The following is a 21,526-nucleotide window of genomic DNA, read 5'->3' as shown; positions in this document are numbered from 1 at the left end:
GGAGAAAGAGCCTGCTCCTTACAGGTCCAATAGGTTCTGTTGGGTAGCAGAAAACCCTCCACGCAGGTTACGTACCGGGCTAAGTGGAGGCGCTTTACTGGTTGGGCGGAGACCAGGGGTATCATGGCAGGCTGCTCGCCCATACAGATGGTTCTGGAATACCTTCTATACGTTAAGATCCAAGGCCTAGCTTTGGCCTCCCTGAAGGTACACCTGGCGCCCATCTTGGCCTTCCACCAGCCAATGGAGCAGCATTCCCTGTTTTCCCACCCCATGTTGGTCAGATTCCTCAAGGGGGTGGAGAGGGTGTTTCCACAGGTTCAGGACCCGATCCCTCCCTGGGATTTAAACCTGGTCCTCACCATGCTGACAGGACCTCCCTTCGAGCCCATGGCCACATGTTCCCTACTGGTCCTCTCTTGGAAGGTATCCTTTCTGGTGGCCATTATATCAGCCAGGAGGGTCTCCGAAATAAGAGCATTGACATCGGAGCCCCCATATACTGTTTTCTATAAAGACAAGGTCAGGCTGCTGCCCCACCTGGCCTTCCTGCCCAAGGTAGTGTCCCAGTTCCACTATAATCAAGACATCTTCCTCCCTGTGTTTTTCCCTAAACCTCATGGGTCGGCGGACGAGCGAAGGTGGCATTCGCTGGATGTCAGATGGGCCCTGGCATACTACATGGAGAGAACCAGGCCCTTCCGGAAATCGACACAATTGTTTGTGGCAGTGGCAGACCGGATGAAGAGCTCTCCCATCTCCACTCAGCGAATCTCATCGTGGATCATAACCTGTATTAAGACCTGTTATGAGCGGGCAAAAGTGCCCCTGCCAGGACCGGTGAAGGCACATTCAACCAGAGCCCAGGCCTCATCTGTAGCCTTCCTAGAGAACGTGCCTCTGCGGGACATCTGCAGAGCAGTGACCTGGTCGTCGGTGCACACCTTTACGACCCATTACGCCATTGTTGACCAGGCGAGGGACGATAAAGCAGTCAGCAGAGCCGTGCTGAATAGAGCTGCTCGCCAGTGACTCCTACCCGCTGCCAAGGGTATGGCTACTTAATCACCTAAACTGGAATGCATATGAGCAATCACTCGAAGATAGAAAACAAGGTTACTTACCAGTAACTGTTGTTCTTCAAGATGTGTTGCTCATATCCATTCCAAACCCACCCTCCGTCCCCGCTGCCGGAGTCGGCAGAAAGAAGGGACTGGGGACCCGCGGGGCCAGGAGCGCCTTATATACCGTGATATGAGCGTGGCACTCCAGGGGGCGCCGCACCCGGACCTGTGGGTGTGCTAAGGGAAAAAGTTCCGGCAATCTGTGCACGGGGCGTGCACACACCTAAATTGGAATGGATATGAGCAACACATCTCGAAGAACAACAGTTACTGGTAAGTAACCTTGTTTTTCCGCACCCACTTTCTCTGCTTCCTAAAGGATTGGATCTGAACAGGTGGTGGCAGAAATTGAGATGGTTGACATGCCACACCCCACTTTGATAGCTCTGCCTGCAAATGTTTGGAGGGGTAGGGATCTTAGAATGTTTCAGGGGTACTAACTAGTAAAAACTAGTTCCCACCAATACAAGCTACTGTTGGCATGTCCTAATGGTAAGAATGTGCAGAAGTCAATTGAAGAACTCCAATTACAGATGAATAGCCTCCTTTTACCTTGCCAAGGCCCCTACAAAAGCTAACATCAGCCCTGCATCTGTCTCTGGGTGCATTGAAGTCTTCAGCCTCCTTGCTCTGCCACTGGAACTCCCCCAAGGTAAAGGAGTTAAGAATGTCGATATCGTAATTTGCACTGAGGTGCTGTGTACTCTATTGCACAATAGGAACAAATTCCATCCAACACACTCTAAATTCCACAGCAATATTTATTTTGTCACCATGAAATGTCTTTCATCATCACTCCCACACAAACACACACAGCTATGGCTCAGTGTTGAAAATTGTCATTGATGTAAAACTATTTGATTATTTTCATCAGAGATTATTTTTGAAATTGAGCTTTTTGCTATACTCTTCAGGTGTCCAGTTCCATTACCCAGCCTCAGCTCCCATAATGTTGTCCAAGTGGCTTGATTCAGAGTTTCCTCCCTCTCTCCCCTCCCCACCATATGTGACGGAGAAGTAGGGAATTTGTAATGAACTTCAGGAGATCACTTCCCTGGGACTCTTCTGCTGTGCTGCAGGCAGCACCAGTTTACACTTTTGGCTCCCTCTGTTCCTTGACCAAGGCCTGGTCTACACTGGTGGCTTAATTCGAATTAAAGTCCCTTAATTCGAATGAATTACTCCCGCATCTACACTTGCGCATTGTTAATTCGAATTAAGAAGCCTTTAAAATTGAATTAATAAAACCACCTCTGCAAGTGGATTAGCGCCTGAAGCGCATCAGTTAATTCGTATTAGTGTGAGTGTGGACGCAATGGGACTTAATTCGAATTAATTGGCCTCCAGACTATCCCATGATGCCCCATTTCAGTACCCTCCCCCAAAGCAGCCCCGGGAAGATTTAAATCTTAATTTCCTGCAGTGAATGGGTTTAAAATCCAAGCTGTGATCACCCCCCCACACACACAACAAGCCCTTTGCAGTTTGTCTCTTTAAGGGTTTGAAAGATTTCACCTCCCACACCCCTCCCCACGTGATGAATGCGTTTTAAATGCCTGCAGTGAGAGGAATTTCTTTGCTACATTGTTTCAGTGGCCAATCATGGAAATTGATACTTTCTTAAGAGTTTATTCACAGTGCTACATGTGGATACATTATATTATGCTTTCCATCAGTGACATGGAAACATTTGTATCACCGTATTAATATACTAACTGACTCCGTTGTTATTAATCTTACATTCTACAGACATCTGTAGAATCAAAATCAAAGGCAAGCAATGTACAGGGAATGGTAGGGGGAGCATAAAAGGCAAACAGCATACAGGTGGGGGGGTTCGTTTGGTGAAGGGAAAAATCAAAGGCAAGCAATATACAAGGGGTGGGGGGGAGCATAAAAGGCAAACAGCATACAGTTCTAAAGTAATGCAGGATAAGCTGCTATGTATTTGTCGCGGTCAAAATGAGAGCATAGTTCAGCTGGCTCCATGTGCCTGCAGCAATGGTGATCGGGGGAGTAAAAAAACAGCATGAAAATCCTTTTCCTGTTTGTTTGGGGGTGGGGGAAGAGGGTGGGGGAAGCAGTGCTGCATCCTGGGATGATGACACTCGTCACAACAGCCTTTATGGTTAGTTGCACTGTGGGATAGCTTCATACATTGCACTGCTTTCTAATTTGAATTAAGGCTGGCCAGTGTGGACGCAAGAAACCAGTACAAACACTGTAGTGTGGACATTCTGCAGCACTTTCTATAAATCGCTTTCTGTAATTCGAATTAAGCTAATTCGAATTAGTGCTTCAGTGTAGACATAGCCCAAGCTGTACTCCTGCTCTGGTTCCATGGAACAGAAAAGCAGGGAGCAGGCCCTGTAATATAACTAGCTCCCTCTTGTGGGGAAGCAGCTAGAGAGCAGGAGGTGGCAGAGAGAGAGAATACACAATATCAAGTGCGTGGCTGCAGCACAATGAGAAAATTTCTTGGCAAAAACACTGAATGATCTTGGAAAAAATGCCAAATAACACAACCACAGAATCAGAGTCCATGGTGCCCTGACTGAGATGAACGGGTTTAGTTTACACCTCATAAAGTTACTTTTTTCAGGCTCTCTCCAGACATTTGAGTTGGTTAAATTCAGTTCATGTTTGCAAGGTTATTTCTACAATTATAAGGGCCAGTAGAAGAATTTTTAAATGCAAGCTGAAGTTCTGGAGTATAATTGTGAACAACAATGGTGAATTCCACAACTAAAGAATTATGGAGTACATGGAGCCCTGAGGTACAATGAGCCAATGGTGTCAGATGAGCTTTTGTCTTGATTCTCTCAGGGTCATCTTCGGATAACTTTTGGAGGTGGGGAGGAAGGGAATTCGTGTAGTGTGGGCCATCCCCAAGTCATATTAAGGGTTTAAACTGTGTGATCCACTGGAGTTGGTTCACCTTTTGGCATCATCCTAAATTGTGGTGCACTGAACTAACTGGGTACATTGCCCCTGATTCAGTGTTTGATGCCGTAGTACAAGGGATGGCTACTGGAAAAGAGCCATTGTCTCTGTGATTCACTTTAACATCTGTCTCCTGATTGGTCTGCATTGATTGTGTTAGTGTTTCACACTCTGACATTAGAGCAGCAGAAAATCTGCTGCTTCTTGTTCCAAATGTTGATTCGTTCTGCCCTCTGCTGGAGTCTCTCGCTTATGACAAATCAAAGAAGTTGCAGTAGTGGAAATTACAGCCATGTGGATTCTGCATGCAGATAGATTTAAAAAAATTGCAGAAGTTGATATCTCTTTAACATTCCTAATAATGTGAAAGGAAGCTGTCCCAGCTTCTGAAGTTATCACCTGTATATTCTGGGAAGCACATATCCAAAACAAGGGTTCCAGCTTATTCACCTGAAATGGAACACTGAGGTCCTACATGCACTTTAAGAGGACAGATCCCCTTCTGACACAGCTGAGGGGATGGCAAGAGCTGTGGTTGTCAGTGATATGATTGAATTGAAAGGGCCTGATTTTCCTTTGCCTAGGCCTTTTCCTCATATGTGCAATGCCAAGTCTAGAACAAACTGTTCCATATAGTCTTGGCTGTTGAGGTCTGGAACAAGGGCTGAAATATAACAGGATTAGTTATGCTCTCACCAGACATAGTTGCACGGTGGAACCAGCTCTGTTGTCCCAGATGGGGGATAAGGCCATACCTCTGCCTTCCATACTAGGGAAAGAGGGCATCCTATGTTGGAACAGATTGTCCTCTCCTGACTGGAGACTAGGTCCACGTAGTGTGGTTGGTTCTGCTTTCCCCAAAAGGAATTCTTGAGGTCTTGAGTCACTATGCATCGCTAGAAAAGGTTTGAGTATGAGATAAAATTGAGTCAAAGAGGAAAGAGAAAGAAGCTTGTGTTTCATACAGTAATTGCTGCCTGCTACTTAGGCTCTCCTCTCCCAAATCTGTAGAATTGCTTTATGCCTGCTTTGGTGGGTTAAATCCTTCCTCAGCGGTAGTGTGCAGGATATGGGAATTTTGCATTATGGTCTGTTCACTCTGGAAGTGGAACAAGCTGGGTTATCACTACCCATTTTTGTTTCTCATTCTCACGCTCTCCTCTGTGTTTGGGGTGTTTCTTGTGTCATTGATTTGTTTCTCCTCTTCTGCCTTTTTCTGTCCCACAGACTTTGAAGCGGCTCATGGCAGATGAGGTAAGGATGGTGGTTTTCTTCTGCATGTGATTCTCCTACTTGCTGTAACTTTCCTGTTCCTGGCTGTTTCCTGCACCATGCATGCAGTGTCCCTCTTCCTGTTCCATTCTAGTCTTACTGTTTGGAAACTCCAGCCCTAATTGTCACATGCCTGCTGTGTGCGTGTTGTCTCTCACATAAGGCATTCGCTTTTCTAGGATTCTCTAGCTCTGCTTCTTAGACGTAGACGATGACTATACATTCTCTGCTGACTCTTCCCTTACAAGCATTGTTATAGTTGGCAATCTGAACACTGGCATGTTCCAGTAGGTTGGCTTTGCAAGACCGTTGACTGCAGGGATAGACCTTGTCTTTTGGCCCCCAGGTTTCTGGTGTTTCAGATTTCCCTGGGGAGGCATTGAATTAACATGTTTCTGGCGGGAATTGTCATTAGCTGTACCAGCATTTCTATTTATCCTCTGCTGGTGATGGTGTATGGACATTTGGAGAATACTGACTAACCTTATACTGTGTGAGTTGTCAGCCTCATTCAGTTAAGGTGTCCATGCAGTACAAGAACCCTTATCTGCCACTTGGAGGGTCTGCAGAGAATTTTGTCTCTGGTCTATGAAGTTTCAAAAACTTCCCTACTAATGCGTACTTAGTAGGTCCATAGACCACAATATATGGTCTCTTGGTGTCAGAACTACTCCCAAACCAGTTGTGCTTTCTCTGTGCAGTGCATGTGTGGGAATGCCATATATAGAATGCAATTAGGGTAGAATGCCTTGCATTAGTTTTGGGGCAGCATATGTGGTTGAGGGTAATCACTGGAATTGGGAGCTGTGAAATGAGGTTGTGCTGAGCTTGATTTCTGTTTCTCTCACTCAGCTGGAGCGATTCACCAGCATGCGGATAAAGAAGGAGAAGGAAAAATCCAGTGTGGCTCATAGGAATTCTTCTGCTTCCTATATGGATGTTCCTAGTGCAGGTCAGATGCTGCAGGAAATCTCAGATGAGAATGTGCTGGTCCTCTTTGAACAGATGCTGGTAAGTTAATGACTCCTTCCTTCACTCTTTGGATATTGTGTGCTCTCTGGGTCATCATCTCCCATTTGCCAATACAAGAGGTGGAGACAGTAGTGCCTGCCTGTATCCTAGGTGCCTAGTGTTACCTCATAATCACAATGTCTTATATCAGCCCACACCTTCTACCTCCATCACCATGATGGAGCCTGCTGTGCTTCCCCACAGCTCTCCAATGAAGGGAGTCTGCTTTGATTCCTTGGCCTGTCATTTCTCATAGATAGTATGAGACAGTGGTTCTCAGGGTTTTCCTGTGTAGACCTCTTCCTTCCAGCCTCTCAGTCCCAATCCTTCCCCTGCAACAGTTTTAGTATTTGTCTATAGGAGTGATAGTAGGACAGAATTAAGGGGAAAAGATTAAAATAAACTTGCTTTAATATTTTGGGGTCAGCTGTATGGTTTACATCCCTACCTCTGGGCCTTTCTGCTGTTTAGTTCTAACCTTCTCTATGTTTGCTTCTACTTAGATGTTTGTGTTATTGGCAAACTTTACAGCAGTTAAATTTACAACAAAGAAAAACCCAACAAACATGAATCAGACTGGCAGGAAGGTCTTGAGAAGGGACTAAATTGTTTTAGTTCCATTGAATAAAACACCCCTGGAAACCTTAAGAGCCCAGAATGGGTAACAACTAGCAGAAGCTATCACTGCTTGACAGTTGACAGCTGCTTAATCATTGTGACAAAAGCAGCTCTGTAGACCAGAAAATTGCTGGGGTTGTCAATTTAGTAAATTGTATTCTAAGCCTTCCACTGGCCCAACAAACCCCTTTAGGAGTTGGGGGCTCTTCTCTGTCCCACTGGAATGCCAGCATCCCCCTGGGAGGTGTGTGTCAGGGAGGGAGTAGCGGTAGGGTGGATGGGACTGCTCCTGTCCGCTCCTTATCTCTGGAGTATCCTCTGACAGTGTATACACACACGTGCAGGCTATTCCCTCTGCGATTCTGATGTGCTCACTGAACCACATTTCAGGTCTTGCAAGCTTCCTGTTGCTTTGAGCAGATTGTGTTCCATGTAGCAAATGATATTTCTGTGTGTGTGACATTGTTCCCAGAATCAGGGAATTTGTGTCTGAGTGAACATTTCCTTGCTTTTCTTCAATAGGTCGATATGAATCTGAATGAGGAGAAGCAGCAGCCTCTGAGGGAGAAGGACATAATAATCAAGAGGGAGATGGTGTCCCAGTATCTACATACCTCCAAAGCTGTGAGTACTCTTGCTTTGAGTACAGAAAGCTGAAAACCTGACATGAAACACAAACCTCTTGAACAATTTGAAAGAAATATATACTGGCAGTAAAAGCCTGAAATACTGGAGACAAGTGATGCACAGCCCCTATCCCAGTGACTTCTTTGTTCATTTGTACTTGCTAACTTAAGTTTTTTCAATGAACTCTCTAGTGAAGTGTTTGAAGAGGCAAAAATTATTCCAATGCTGAGTTTCATAAACTGTTGCATAAACTTTCATAAACTGCTGAGTTTTCATAAACCTTTTTCTCAGAAATTTATCATATCATATAACTTATTTTCATAACTATTGTTAACATAGCAGAATGAAGCAAGATTTTCTGTGGCTAAGTATTAAAAGAATACAATCATCATTTTTAAATGATTAGTTTAAAATATAATATCCAGTTTCTGATAGTGCTGCTTTATTTCAGGACATACTATTAATTGTTTAAAAACATTCTCTTAAAAAGTGTGTTTAAGGGTTTTTCTGCTTCTTTGTTGATGTTTATAAAGGGCTTTTCAGCAAGGGAGAAAACTAGCTGACTGTGTTGTCAAATTCACAAAGTAAACAATGGGGAAAAAAGGGTTTTGTTTTTGGAAACTTCTTTCAGTTATAGTACACTTTAGAATTGTTTGATAATGCTCAGTGTGTTTTGTGAAAACTTCAAAAAATTTCTGCAAAATACCCAGCCTTTTTCAGTTATTGAAACTTAAAACTAGGGCTGTCAAACGATTAAAAATATTAAACATGAGATTAAAAAAAGTCACGATTAATCGCCGTTTTAATAGCACTGTTAAACAATAAGAGAATGTGAATATAAATTTATTATAAATATTTTTGGATGTTCTTTTACATTTTCAAATATATTGATTTCAACACAACACAATACAATGTGTACAAAGCTCACTTTATATTATTTTTGATTACAGATATTTGCACTCTAAAAAAAGATAAGCAAAAGAACTAGTATTTTTTCAGTTCACCTCATACAAGTACTGTCGTGCAATCTCTTTTATCGTGAAAGTGCAATTTACAAATGTAGAATTATAATTTTTTTTACATAACTGCACTCAAAAATAAAACAATGTAAAACTTTACAGCCTAAGAGTTGAAGCATGAAGGGGCATACGAATGGTTAGCATATCTGGTGCATAAATACCTTGCAATGCAAGCAAGGCTATGGCAGTACCATGTGAAACCCTGTTCCCACTTTCAGATGTAAATAAAAAATGGGCAGCATTATCTCCCATAAATGTAAACAAACTTGTTTGTCTTAGTGATTGGCTGCACAAGAAGTAGGACTGAGCCGACTTGTATGAAGTGAATTGAAAAATACTATTTTTTGTATATTTTTACAGTGCAAATATTTGTAATAAAAATAATATAAAGTGAGCACTTTATACTTTGTATTCCGTGTTGTAATTGAAATAAATATATTTGAAAATGTAGAAAAACATCCAAAAATATTTATAATAAATGTAAATTGGTATTCTTTTATTGTTAAACAATGAGATTAATCACGACTATTTTTTTAATCTAGTTAATTTGTTTTGCGTTAATCACATGTATTAACTGTGATCGACAGCCCTACTTAAAACCCATTTTTGGAGGGAAGGGTTTATTTTTTTCCAGTGGCAAAAGGAAATGGAGGAGGGGAAAGAAGGGATAAAAACATTGTTTGTCAATTCTTGGTTTTTTGTTGAAAACTCATAAAACTTTGAAAAAACAAAAATTTTGTGCAAAATTTTTTTTTCTAATAAAGGTCATTTTTCATTTGAAAACTTTTTCAATGAAAAATGGCCTTTTTTAGAAACAACATTTTTAGTTTTAGTAACTTGCATATTATAAGTAACTATATTAAGTACAAAAATTCTAAACAGACGTTTCAAGCTGACGTTGCCCCTGTAGAGGGGGAGAGCCTCTCTTTAATCAAAGATGTAAATAAACTTCCATTATAAGCTCAATTTTTGGTCCCCACTTCTAAAAAGATCTCTTGCACTTGAAACTTTGATGTTTGGCTACAAGAGACTCTTTTAAAAAAAAAAAAAAAAAAAAAAAAAAAAGAGTGGTGAATCTGCCAAGTCATTTCTGAGGGATAGGGCTTTGAAAATATGTAGCTGGTATTACACTTCTTGAAAATCCTACTAATGCTCTTCTTTCAAGCTTTCTCTTCAAATGGTTTGCACCAGAAATTTCACATTTCCATCATAATGAGATCTCGTACATTGAACATTATTGGATAAAGTTGGGTGCATATACAAGAAGTTATTCACAAACATTTTTTGAATGTTTGGACACACCATCAGGTCCTCATGGAGTTATAAACTTCCATACCTGTAGAAACCCTTCTTGTTACCCTTGCTAGCTGCAACTCCAATTGTGCTTTGCCTTCCTGATTTCATTCCTGCATGCTCAAGCAGTTTTTTTATACTCCTCCCTGGTCATCTGAACAAGCTTCCATTTCTTGTAAGCTTCCTTTTTGTGTTTAAGCTCACCAAAGACTTCTTTGTTAAGCCAAGCTGGTCGCCTGCCATATTTACTATTTTTTCTGCACATCGGGATGGTTTGTTCCTGCGCCCTCAATGAGGTTTCTTTAAAATACTCCTTTCCCCCTCGTATTATCTTCACAGGGGATCCTGACCGTCAGCTCCCTGAGGGAGTCGGAGTCTGCTTTTCTGGAGTCCAGGGTCTGTATTCTGCTGTTCTCCTTTCTTCCTTTTGCCAGGATCCTGAACTCTACCATCTCATGGTCATTGCTGCCCAGGTTACCACCCATTTCTACTTCCGCTACCAAATCTTCCCTGTTTGTGAGCAGCAGATCAAGAGGAGCACAGCCCCTAGTAGGTTCCTCCAGCACTTGCACCAGGAAGTTGTCCGCAATACTCTCCAAAAACTTCCTGGATTGTCTGTGCTCTGCTGTATTGCTCTCCCAGCAGATGTCAGGTTGATTGAAGTCTCCCATGAGAATCCAGTCCTGTGATCTGGAAACTTTCACTAGTTGTCTGAAGAAAGCCTTGTCTACTTCGTCCTGCTGGTCCGGTGGTCCTATAACAGATGCCCATCACGGCATCACCCTTTTTGCTTTTGCCTCTAAACTTAATCCAGAGACTCTCAACAGGCTTTTCTCCAGTTTCATATTGGAGCTTTGAGCTATCATATTGCTCTCTTACATACAGTGCGGTTCCTCCACCTTTTCTCCCCTGCCTATCCTTCCTGAACAGCTTATACTCATCCATGACAGTGCTCCAGTTGTGTGAGTTACCCCACGAAGTCTTGGTTATTTTAGTTACATCCTTGACTGTGCCAGGACTTCTAATTCTTCCTGCTTGTTTCCCAGGCTCCTTGTGTTCATGTATAGGCACCTAAGATAACTAGACGATTGCCCTACTTTCTCAGGAGGCCTCCCCTGTTGTACCCTCTTCTTCGTGCTTCCTCTTAGAATCATAGAATATTAGAGTTGGAAGGGACCTCAGGAGGTCATCTAGCCCAACCCCCTGCTTAAAGCAGGACTAACCTCAGCTAAATCATCCCAGCCAGGGCTTTATCAAGCCGCAGCTTAAAAACCTCTAAAGATGGAGATTCCACCACCTCCCTAGGTAACCCACTCCAGTGCTTCACCACCCTCCTAGTGAAAAACTTTTTCCTAATATCCAACGTAGACCTTCCCCACTGCAACTTGAGACCATTGCTCCTTGTTCTGTCATCTACTACCATTGGGAACAGCCTAGCTCCGTCCTTCCTGGAACCCCCTTTCAGGTAGTTAAAGGCTGCTATCAAATCTCCCCTCATTCTTCTCTTCTGCAGACTAAACAAGCCTACTTCCCTCAGCCTCTCCCCATAAGTCTTGTGCTCCAGCCCCCTAATCATTTTTGTTGCCCTCCGCTGGACTCTCTCCAACTTCTCCACATCCTTCCTGTAGTGGGGAGCCCAAAACTGAACACAATGCTCCAAATGTGGACTGATCAGTACCGAATAGAGGGGAATAATCACTTCCCACAATCTGCTGGCAATGCTCCTACTAATGCAGCCCAATATGCTATTAGCCATCTTTGCAACAAAGGCACACTGTTGACTCATATCCAGCTACTTATCCACTGTAACCTCCAGATCCTTTTCTGCAGAACTGCTGCCTAGCCAGCCTGTCCCCAGTCTGTAGCTGTGTATGGGATTCTTCCGTCCTAAGTGGAGGACTCTGCACTTGTCCTTGTTGAACCTCATCAGATTTCTTTTGGCCCAATCCTCCAATTTGTCTAGGTCACTCTGTATCCTATCGCTACCTTCTAGGGTATCTATCACTCCCCCTATCTTAGTGTCATCTGCAAACTTGCTGAGGGTCCAGTCTACCCCATCCTCCAGATCATTAATGCAGATGTTGAACAAAACCAGCCCCAGGACCAACCACTGGGGCACTCCGCTTGTGACCGGCTGCCAGCTAGATATGGAGCCACTGATCACTACTCATTGAACCCGATGATCTAGCCAGTTCTCTATCCATTTTATAGTCCATTCATCCAACCCATATTTCTTTAAGTTGCTGATAAGAATACTGTGGTAGACTGTATCAAAAGCTTTGCTAAAGTCAAGGTATATCATGTCCACTGCTTTCCCCACATCCACAGAGCCAGTCACCTCTTCCCTGCTTATCTCTTCGCCACTTGCACCTCAAACTCCTTTATCCTTCTTCTCAGAGCCATGTAGTCCATAGTGATGCGCTCAAGGTCGTTCTTGGCAGTGGAAAAGTAGGAAGTGGGTAGTGGTCTGAGGGCTTGATAAGTCTTGGCAGACTCTGTCACATCTTGAATTCTAGCTCCAGGCAAGCACCAGTGTATAGCTTCCTTTCTGATCTAAGAAATTAGGTCCTAATCATCAAAGACCTTAGTACTGGGCCTCCAAGCTTCCCCTCTCCTGACCTCTCTGTGACTCAGCATGGCAGCTGTGATCATCTTGGACTAGTGGCTAATTTAGTTCATAGCAAAACTCTCAGGAGCCTGGGCAAGGTGCTCTTCGAAGAGGGCCCTGGGCTATTGAACTTTTACCAGAAGCTGTAGACATGAGCCCAAATTGCAGAACTTTTAGTACAAAATATAAGACTTCTCTCCTTGCACATGCTTCCTTTGAGAGTGACTGTGAAATATTATTTCCCTGGCAATAGGATTAGCAGATAACTATGAAATACCTCTGACCTTCAAATGTTTTTTTTAAAGTAACTCCAACATTCTAATTCAATTGTGTGTCTCTATTTGTAAGTGTATATTCTGTGCTTGAGAACTTAGTATAATTTTGTAACATTTACTTTGAACACTAAACTAAATTAGGTAGGTGTCAAATTTTTAGGATGACTAAACTTTACAGTTAATTCAGTGGTTAACTCATCAGCTAGGCTAGCTTCACTTTGAAGCTCTTTGAGATGGAGGAAGCATGTGTGCGTGCGCACATGCCACATGAAAATACCATTTAAAACCCCCATTTCTATGCCGTGGTGCTGCAGCCACAGCTAGTTTTTCTGATGGCTTGTTCTTTTCTTCCCTGTGCAGGGCATGAGTCAGAAGGAGAGCTCCAAGTCAGCCATGATCTATATCCAGGAGCTGAAATCAAACCTCAGGGATGCCCAATTGCTCAGTTGTTTGGAGTCTCTGCGAGTGTCACTCAACAACAACCCTGTCAGGTAAAGGGCTGGCAGGAGCAAAGGAGATCAGAAAGGGAACTGAAGCTATAAGCAAGGGGGTTAGTTGCTCGCTTATCAGGGGCTGGGGATGGTGTATTGTGATTGAGCAGAGGAGACAAAGAGCGAAGGGAGGTTGAGGGTTTTGTGATGTTCAGTCTTTCTGCATGCTGCTAATATGACTGTTGTGTTTCTTACAGCTGGGTACAGAATTTTGGGGCTGAGGGCCTCAACTGCTTGCTGGACATATTAAAAAGACTCCATGACGAAAAGGATGAGGCACCCAGGTGAGAGACAAATTGAAAGGAAGCTATTTATAAAGGGCTGTAAGTAAGTCTGTTATGGTTACAGGATTAGCTGTACCCCTGCCTGGGCTCTCTGAGTGTGCCCCCACAAATGTCAGACCTCCGGCTTTTACCTGTCTTGGGGTGGAATTCCACCATCCTCCCACTCCAAGCCCGGGCCCTGGGCAACAGCATCCTATGTATCCTCCAGGTCAGACCAAGTTTGAACATCTGCAGTTCTTCCCTCTCTGAGTCTGTGACCAGTGGTGTCCAGTGATCAGGCAGCCTTCTTAAAGCCAAGGTGTGGATTCATTTTAGTAGTAGGAGCAAAGCTTTATGGAGAAAAGTGCTTTTGTTCTTCTGTGTTCATGGGCTTTTTCCCATCCTGATCAAAACCAGTTTTGTAGGTTGGCTGGCAATGGAGGCACAATCTTCAAAGCTAACAGGTCTGGCATTGTCCCCTAACAACTGTCAAGTGTTTGCTGAGTGGTGGCCATCTTCAGCCATTCTTTCTCCTTTCTGCCTGTTTTTCTGGACACACTCCTGTTGAGTTAAATCTATATAGTCATACTGAAAACACCCCGGTTACCAGGCCAACATACAGTATTCATAAATTATCACAGGGCACTTCCAAATCCATCACAGTTTCATGGTTAGGGCAGGAGTCTGGCAGCCAGGAAACCTTGATTCTTTTCCTGGATCTGTCACTGATTCACTGTAACTCTTCCCCGCTTCCATCCTCTGTGTCTGTTTCCCCATCTATTAAATCGAGTAATAGTACTTTTACCCATCTTTATGAAGTGCCTTGGAATCTATGGATGAAGAGCTGTATAAGTGATAACTTACTGTGCATAGCACTCTGCAAATAGAGCGAACTAAGACTTCTGTCCTATTGGGTTTACAAGATTCTTATAATCCTAAAGGGCTTGTGAGGCTGCAGGATTATTACTGCATATGCATGTTGTTTGACTAATTGGAGGTGGTGAGGGCAACAAGAAGAAAGTCCTGGGATATTTAGAGAGGTTTCATTGCATAGCCAGACTTGTGGGTGTGGGTGTGGGTGGGGAAAAGGGTGCATTGCTCCAGTGAGGTTCAGTTATAGTGAGGCAATGGTTTGTGTCTAGAGTTTGCCAAAAGAGGTCTTTAGTGAAATGAGATGAACAGGGGTGAGTAATAGAGGGCAGGGGCTAAAGGGCAGAGGCTACAGTTGGGTAGGTTGTATTTGTGTACTGTTGGGGTGAGAGTGGGGTTTTCCCCAGGAGGTGTGGCAGCCTTTTCCCCCCCTGTTTTGAATACAGGGGTGGGAGTGTGTATGCCTGGGAATGTGTATGTGTGGCGGGGGAGGTGGGGGATACACATCTAGTGAGTTTAGAGTCTTAGTGCAGCACTGGACACCCCGCCCCACCTGAGTTGTGGACCTGTCCTTTAATTGGGGGAAGCAGATGGAATGTATCTTGCTCGATGTGACTATTCATCTGCTGACTTTCTTCCTCACAGCCCCTATGACTCCCGAAGCAAACATGAGATCATCCGATGCCTGAAGGCTTTCATGAACAACAAGGTGAGATCCTTGTCCTCTCCCTAGATACACCCATATGTTGCCACCTCCTCTTCCTCATGTGCTCTGTGTTGGCAGCATGGGGCTATCCCCAGAAAGTGGTAGGGGAAGTGGTGATGAAGGCTCCTGTCTTTTCAGTAAACCCTTGCTGCTTCTTCAATGAGTGTCCCTACAGGTGCTCCACTTCAGGTGATGATGCATCTCTGCACCTTTGATCAGAGAATTTCAGCAGCAGTGCCTGTCCAGGTCGTGCATGCGCTGTCCCCGTCTCACGCTGTTGTCAGCCTCATTGAGCACACGCGACCTGACTCTCTCCTCCCACCCCCGTTCCTTCTCAATTGTCCTCTGCCTGAAACGGAGCTCCCAGCGGTGTGAAAGTTGACAACTTTATTTAGTGTGTAGAATAGTTTGTTAGAGTAATTGTTTGTTTACTAGTTATATTTACTTACCTTTTTCCTCCCTGTTTGTTTTCTCAAAAAAAAGTCATTCATTTTCCTACCCTTTCAATAGTTCGTGTTCACCCTCAGGGCTGAACAGCCATAGTTTGAGCCATGCTCAGTTCACTGGGCTTCAAGCGTTGGCTTTCCTGCCTGGAGGCGATTCTAGTATCGGACGGTTACTCTCAATGTGTCTGCTGTTTAGGTGACACACATCCCAGAAAAGTGTTCTCACTGCAGCAACTTAAAGGCTCATGTCAGGAAGGGCAGAGACCTGCATCTCAAACTTATTGAGCAGCGTTTTCCAGAGACTTCACCCTCTTCACAGAGGAAGGCTCATTGCTGTAAAAGAATAGCAACTTCTCCTTTGAAAGAGCCACCGAAAAACAGTCTCCAGCTCACTCTGTATCTTTGGTATCAATCGTACTGCAGCTGAGTATGTACGAGGCACCGGGATCCTCTGGCATCGCCAGTGCTGTGACATTTGTCAACCCCTAGTGCGCAGGCTCAAAGTTAAGTGGCAAACAAGCCCCTCTCCTTCCTTGCAGTACCGAAGGAACTTCCTAAAGATGCTGCACTGAGACTCTCCCCCAGGCTATGGCGCCATCACCTGTTCCAGTAATGCATAGCACCCAGATGTTGGCACTAACCACAGCCCAATGGCATGATTGGCACCATCCACTTTGGCGCTGAAACCTTTAACACTGCTTCATTTCCTGCAGCACAAGGACTTACTTATATCATCGACGCCAGAATCCCTGCTCTTCAGCACTGACTTATCCCTGGTACACACAGTACCAGGCCAACTTGCTTCATCGCTGACCCCTCCTGTTTTCCATCAAGGAGGAGGGTGTTTTGTCATCTCACCACTCCTCTCCTGTCTCACTACAACCCTAGGACCACCTGTACGGCTGAGACCTCCTCATGGGCCTGACACCCAGACCTGGTATGGCCTCCCATGGATGCCTCCACCTATAGCGTTCTCCACATAGTGGTCTTATTGGAACCCCTGGGCTGCATACAGGAGGCAATGCCCCAAGCCCCTATAGGGAAAGGATTAGATCTCCCCCGCTACTTTCTGTGACTGCACTATCAGAACCCACTGAAGAAAGCTTTGAGGGACAGGAGGAGGTCCTGGAACAGGACACAACATCACCTGCCGATGTTTCCTCCTCTTCCCCAGAGGAGGCCATGATGCCTCCACTATCCACAGCCGCGGACGACTTCAAACATTTTTAGGAACTCTTCAGAATAGTTGCAGACTGCCGAGAGATCCCTCTAGAGGAGGTTCCAAAATTCCAACATAAGTTGCTGGACATTCTGCAAACCTCGTTGGCTTAAAAAAATAGTGCTCCCAATACGCAGAATTGAGGCTAAATATGACCACATAAACTACTCCAAACGTGCAGAATTTATTAATAATATCGCGGAAGAGAAAAGGGACCAATTCGTTTCCATCCTGGCCAAGGGTCAGCTTCTAGCCAGAACTACCCTGCAAGTATCCCTAGAGGTAGCAAATACAGCAGCCCTCTCCACGGCCACTGCTATTATGTGCTCAGCGTTGTAGATCAACCGATCTGGCTTCCCCAGAGAAATACAGTCCACAGTGGAAGGACTTCATGGTGAGAAACTGTTTGCTTTGAAGACAGATGAAGCCCTCCACACCCTGAAGGACTCTCAGGCAGCTCTCCGCACCTCGGGATATACATACCTGCAACCAAAAGAAAACAGGGTAGATATTATCCCTACCAGTGCACAAGATTAGCCCCATAATTTCAGCAACAGAGACACTACGAGACGCAGTGACAGAGACCTCCGAGGTGACCACTTCTGCCTCAATCATCGGTCTCCAACTATTAGGCCACATGGTGACAACTACATTTGTGGTACAACGTGAGTCTTCACATGCGCTGCCTTCAGGGCTGGCTAAGAACTGTCTACATACCACACCAACACAACCTAAACAGATGCCTTGCAATGCTGATCAAAGTCATAGAGTCTCTACACTGGTAGATGCAACTCAACAATGTGTGCATGGGAGTCCTTTTTACCCAGACTACTCCTTCAGTGATACAACTGATGCCTCCTTGATAGGCTGGGGAGCCCATCTACAGCATCACACAATTCAGAGCAAGTGGTCTCCCTCCAAGACACTGTTACACACAAATCTCTTAGAACTCTGTGCAGTTTGCAATGCGTGCCTGCCTTTGATCAGGAATGAGACTATATGGGTAATGATGGCCAACATTGCTTGCATGTTTTATATAAACTGATAGGTCACACTCCCTATGCACTGAAGCCAGGTAACTTTGGAATTGGTCTATCTGACACAATGTCAGAATCTCAGCCTCATGCCTCCAAGGTTTGCAAAATACTACAGTGGATACGCTGGGCAGAGAATTTTCTCAGGATCAAGAATAGGAACTAAACAACACAGTCCTACAAAATATATTCAGACACTGGGTTCATCCATCCATTGACCTCTTTGCGACATCCTAGAACTACAAATGCCCAGAATTCTGTTCGAGAACAGGTTTGGGGCCCCAATCCTTGAGGGATGCCTTCCTCCTCAAATGGGATGCACCTCTGTTATATACATTCCCCCTATCCCCTTGTTATCGAGGATAATACACAAAATTCATACTGATAATGCCAAAGTCATACCGATGGCCCCAGTGTGGCCCAGACAGACTTGGTGCTTGTACCTGTTGTGGATGATGGAATGCGCACCATTCACTTTCACTTCTGCCAGACTTTCTATCACAGGATGCTGGACAGCTTCACCACCTGAATCTGGAGAGATTTCACCTGAGAGCACGGCTCCTATATGGTTCCATCATGATGAATTAGCCTCTCTGGAACATGTTAAAGACATATTACTAAACAGTAGAAGGACAACCACACGCAATACTTACCTTCACAAATGGAAAAAATTCCACATATCTTCCCAGATAAACAAATTAGTCCTGCTGCCACATCTCTACCTGTGTACTCTCTGTCTTGGTAATGGACTCACCATTAGCTTGATCAGAGTACATCTCGTGGCTATTACCACCTTTCACCACAAGATCAATGGAACATTGATATTTGTCCATCCGATCACCAAACGTTTCCTTACAGGTACCAGGAGCGTTTACCCCGAAGTACACGTTCTTACTTCACCTTAGGATTTGAACTTAGTGCTACGCTGCCTCACTGGACCCTCATTCAAACCCTTAGCAACATGCTCTCTGATGCATCTATCAGTGAAGGTGGTGTTCTTAATGGCTATCACATCAGCTCATTGAGAGGGTGAATTAGGAGTCCTCATGGCACACCCACCTTACACCATCTTTTTCAAGGACAAAGTCACCCTAAGATCCCACCCAAAATTTCTACCTACATATCTTCTTCCTTCCATATAAATCACCAATCCATCTTCCTTCATTCTTCCCCAAACCTTATGGGAGTACGCAGAATTCAGTACTGCATACTCTAGACGTCAGGCGTGCACTAGAGTTCTACCTTGACAGAACTAAGCTTTTCAGAAAATCTCCGAGACTTTTAATTTGCATTACTGAACGCTCTGAAAGTTGACTATCTAAATGGAATTCTGGGTGCATCCACCTCTGTTATCAACAAAAGAACCCACAACTGCCATTGGGGTTCTGCACTCACACTACCAGATCCTTTTCAACTTCAGTAGCCTTTCTAAACAACTTACCGATCATGGACATGTGTAGAGCAGCCACTTGGGCCTCCGCATATACGTTTACAAAACACTACGCAATCAACCAGAGCTCAAGATCAGACACATTGCTAGGTCTTACAGTGTTATCGTATGCAGGCAACTCTGAAGCCCATCCAACATGTGGCAGTGCTCGACAGTCACCTGAAGTGGAGCATCCTCAGGGACGCTCCTCAAAGAAGAAGAGAAGGTTAATTAGCCTGTGCAGTAACTGAGGTTCTTTGAGATGGGTGTCCCTATGGGTACTGCACTACCCACCTCTTCCCTTCTACTTCAGAGTTCAATTTCTGGACTCCGTGGTAGAGAAGAAACTGAGTGGGGGTCGGGTTGCACATGCTCGATGAGGCGCCAACAACTGTGTGAGATGGAGACAGTGCATGCATGACATGCTGAAATTCTCCAATCAAAGGCACAGGAACGCACTGTCACCTGAAGTGGAGCACCACCCATCTCGAAGAACCTCAGTTACTGCAGAGTGAGTAACCTTCTGTTACATTTCATTCATGCTTCTCAAGCCCTTCCTCAGACTGCGCACTTTCTGAAATTCCCCAACTGTGCTGCTCCTACTTCTTCTGGGACTGCAGTGTACTTTCTCTTCATCCTGCCATACCCCTTTGCAGACATTTTGGAGTGCTTGGTACCACATCCTCTTTCTCTGCTTACTCTGTGTCCTCCTCTCTGGTGCATCTCTCTGCACACCTGTGGGCTCCTTTGCTGTTTGTTTGTACTCTACATCCCTGTCATCGTCCAGCTTCCCCTTCTCTGTCTTTCTCACTCATGCCCCAAGCTGTTCTACTTTCCCTTCACGTTTACAGGCATTTTGGCATGCACAATACTAATTCCATTAAACTCCCCTGTCCCTCTGATTCTCTTCACCCTTCCTTCCTCACTCACATATGCTGTGAGTCTCTGTATACCTCCTTTCTAGCTTCTTTGACTCCTTACAGGCACTCCTATTTCACTGCACATGCCCAGGCACATCCACACAGGGGATCCTGTCCTGATTCCACTGAGCACCTTTCTTCTTGCTGCCCTTGACCCTTTGGGACACTCCAACTCCTATCCCCTTGTCCTTTCTTGGTCTTCCCTCTGAAATAACAGAAGGGAATGTGTGGACAGGCGTCTTGCAATCTGCACTCTCTGTGGTGAAGTTGCCTCCCTTTAGCCTTAAAGCAGTCTCAGCTTTGCACCATAAGCAGTCCTTACTGGGCTGGCTGAATTTAATATACTAACTCACTGTTTCTTTTCCCTCCAGTTTGGAATCAAGACAATGCTGGAAACAGAGGAGGGGATCCTGCTGCTGGTGAGAGCTGTAGATCCCAAAGTCCCTTCCATGATGATAGATGCTGTGAAGCTGCTGTCTGCCCTATGTATCCTGCCTCAGCCTGAGGACATGTACGTGTCTATGAGACTCATTCTGCCACTTGTCTCTCTGAGCTGGCCGTCATTTTCCTTTCTTCGAGTCCCCATCTTGGCGCCCATGTAGACACTTCTCTCCCTGTCTCTTCGTTTTTCAATGATGACATAGGCATGCATGCCTCTTCCCTTCCCACTCTATCCCGCCCCTATCTTGAGGCTGTTGCTGATTCCCTCTTCTTATTACTGCAGGCATGAGCGGGTTCTGGAGGCACTGACAGAGCGAGCAGATGTGGATGAGGTGGAGCGATTTGGTCCCTTGCTGGATGGTCTAAAGGGCGGAACCTCTGTGGCACTGAAGGTACCTCATCCTCTCAGACTTTGTGGGGATTGTTCTCTGTTCTAGGGGAGGAGCAAGAAAGAGCGGGTCGACTCCAGCAGTTTGACTGCTCTTTGTAGCGAGGAGGATGCGGGAGGTTGTGTGATGCCATCTGTTTGATATCTCCCTGTTTGTAGCACTTCCCTGATTGATGGGTGCAGTTTTCTTAGCATTCTGAAAGCCTGACTGGAAGTGCTGTGAGAGAGGATAGAGCCCTGGCTCAGTCTGATGCAGAAACTATCTGTCTTTCTATTTTAGGTAGCCTGTATGCAGCTGATCAATGCTCTGATCATCCCTGCTGATGAGCTTGACTTCCGAGTTCACATTCGAAGTGAGCTGATGCGTTCTGGGTTGCAGCACATCCTTACGGTAAGGAGCAATCATCTTCTCCTATGGGGGGCTGTTATGCTCAATGAAGAAAGCAACAGCTGCCACCTCAGCAGTTTTATTTATATTGAAAGTACGTTGTACTGTAAAAAAGGTTCTAGTAGTGACAAAGTAGTATTG

General features: G+C 44.8%; 1 protein-coding gene across 3 annotated transcripts in view; it reads left to right on the top strand.

Annotated features, from left to right (window-relative positions):
- Nucleotides 1–21,526, top strand: part of DIAPH1 (diaphanous related formin 1) — a 162,569-nt gene that overhangs the window by 45,181 nt on the left and 95,862 nt on the right. For 2 of the 3 annotated variants that reach the window (XM_067566945.1, XM_067566947.1), the window contains exons 2-10: nt 5,295–5,321; nt 6,192–6,350; nt 7,491–7,592; nt 13,151–13,281; nt 13,479–13,565; nt 15,060–15,123; nt 20,540–20,679; nt 20,893–21,001; nt 21,278–21,388. In XM_067566945.1, the coding sequence (XP_067423046.1) occupies nt 5,295–5,321; nt 6,192–6,350; nt 7,491–7,592; nt 13,151–13,281; nt 13,479–13,565; nt 15,060–15,123; nt 20,540–20,679; nt 20,893–21,001; nt 21,278–21,388 (930 nt within the window). The remainder of the gene's footprint in view (nt 1–5,294; nt 5,322–6,191; nt 6,351–7,490; nt 7,593–13,150; nt 13,282–13,478; nt 13,566–15,059; nt 15,124–20,539; nt 20,680–20,892; nt 21,002–21,277; nt 21,389–21,526) is intronic. The other variant, XM_067566946.1, reaches the window with a different exon arrangement.

The sequence above is a fragment of the Emydura macquarii genome, unplaced genomic scaffold (genome assembly GCF_026122565.2).
Source record: "Emydura macquarii macquarii isolate MOO-44397 ecotype Brisbane River unplaced genomic scaffold, CSIRO-AGI_Emac_v2 contig_2768, whole genome shotgun sequence".
Lineage (NCBI taxonomy): Eukaryota > Metazoa > Chordata > Testudines > Chelidae > Emydura > Emydura macquarii.
Note: the sequence above shows the minus strand (reverse complement) of the source record. Positions and strands in the feature narration are given on the sequence as shown.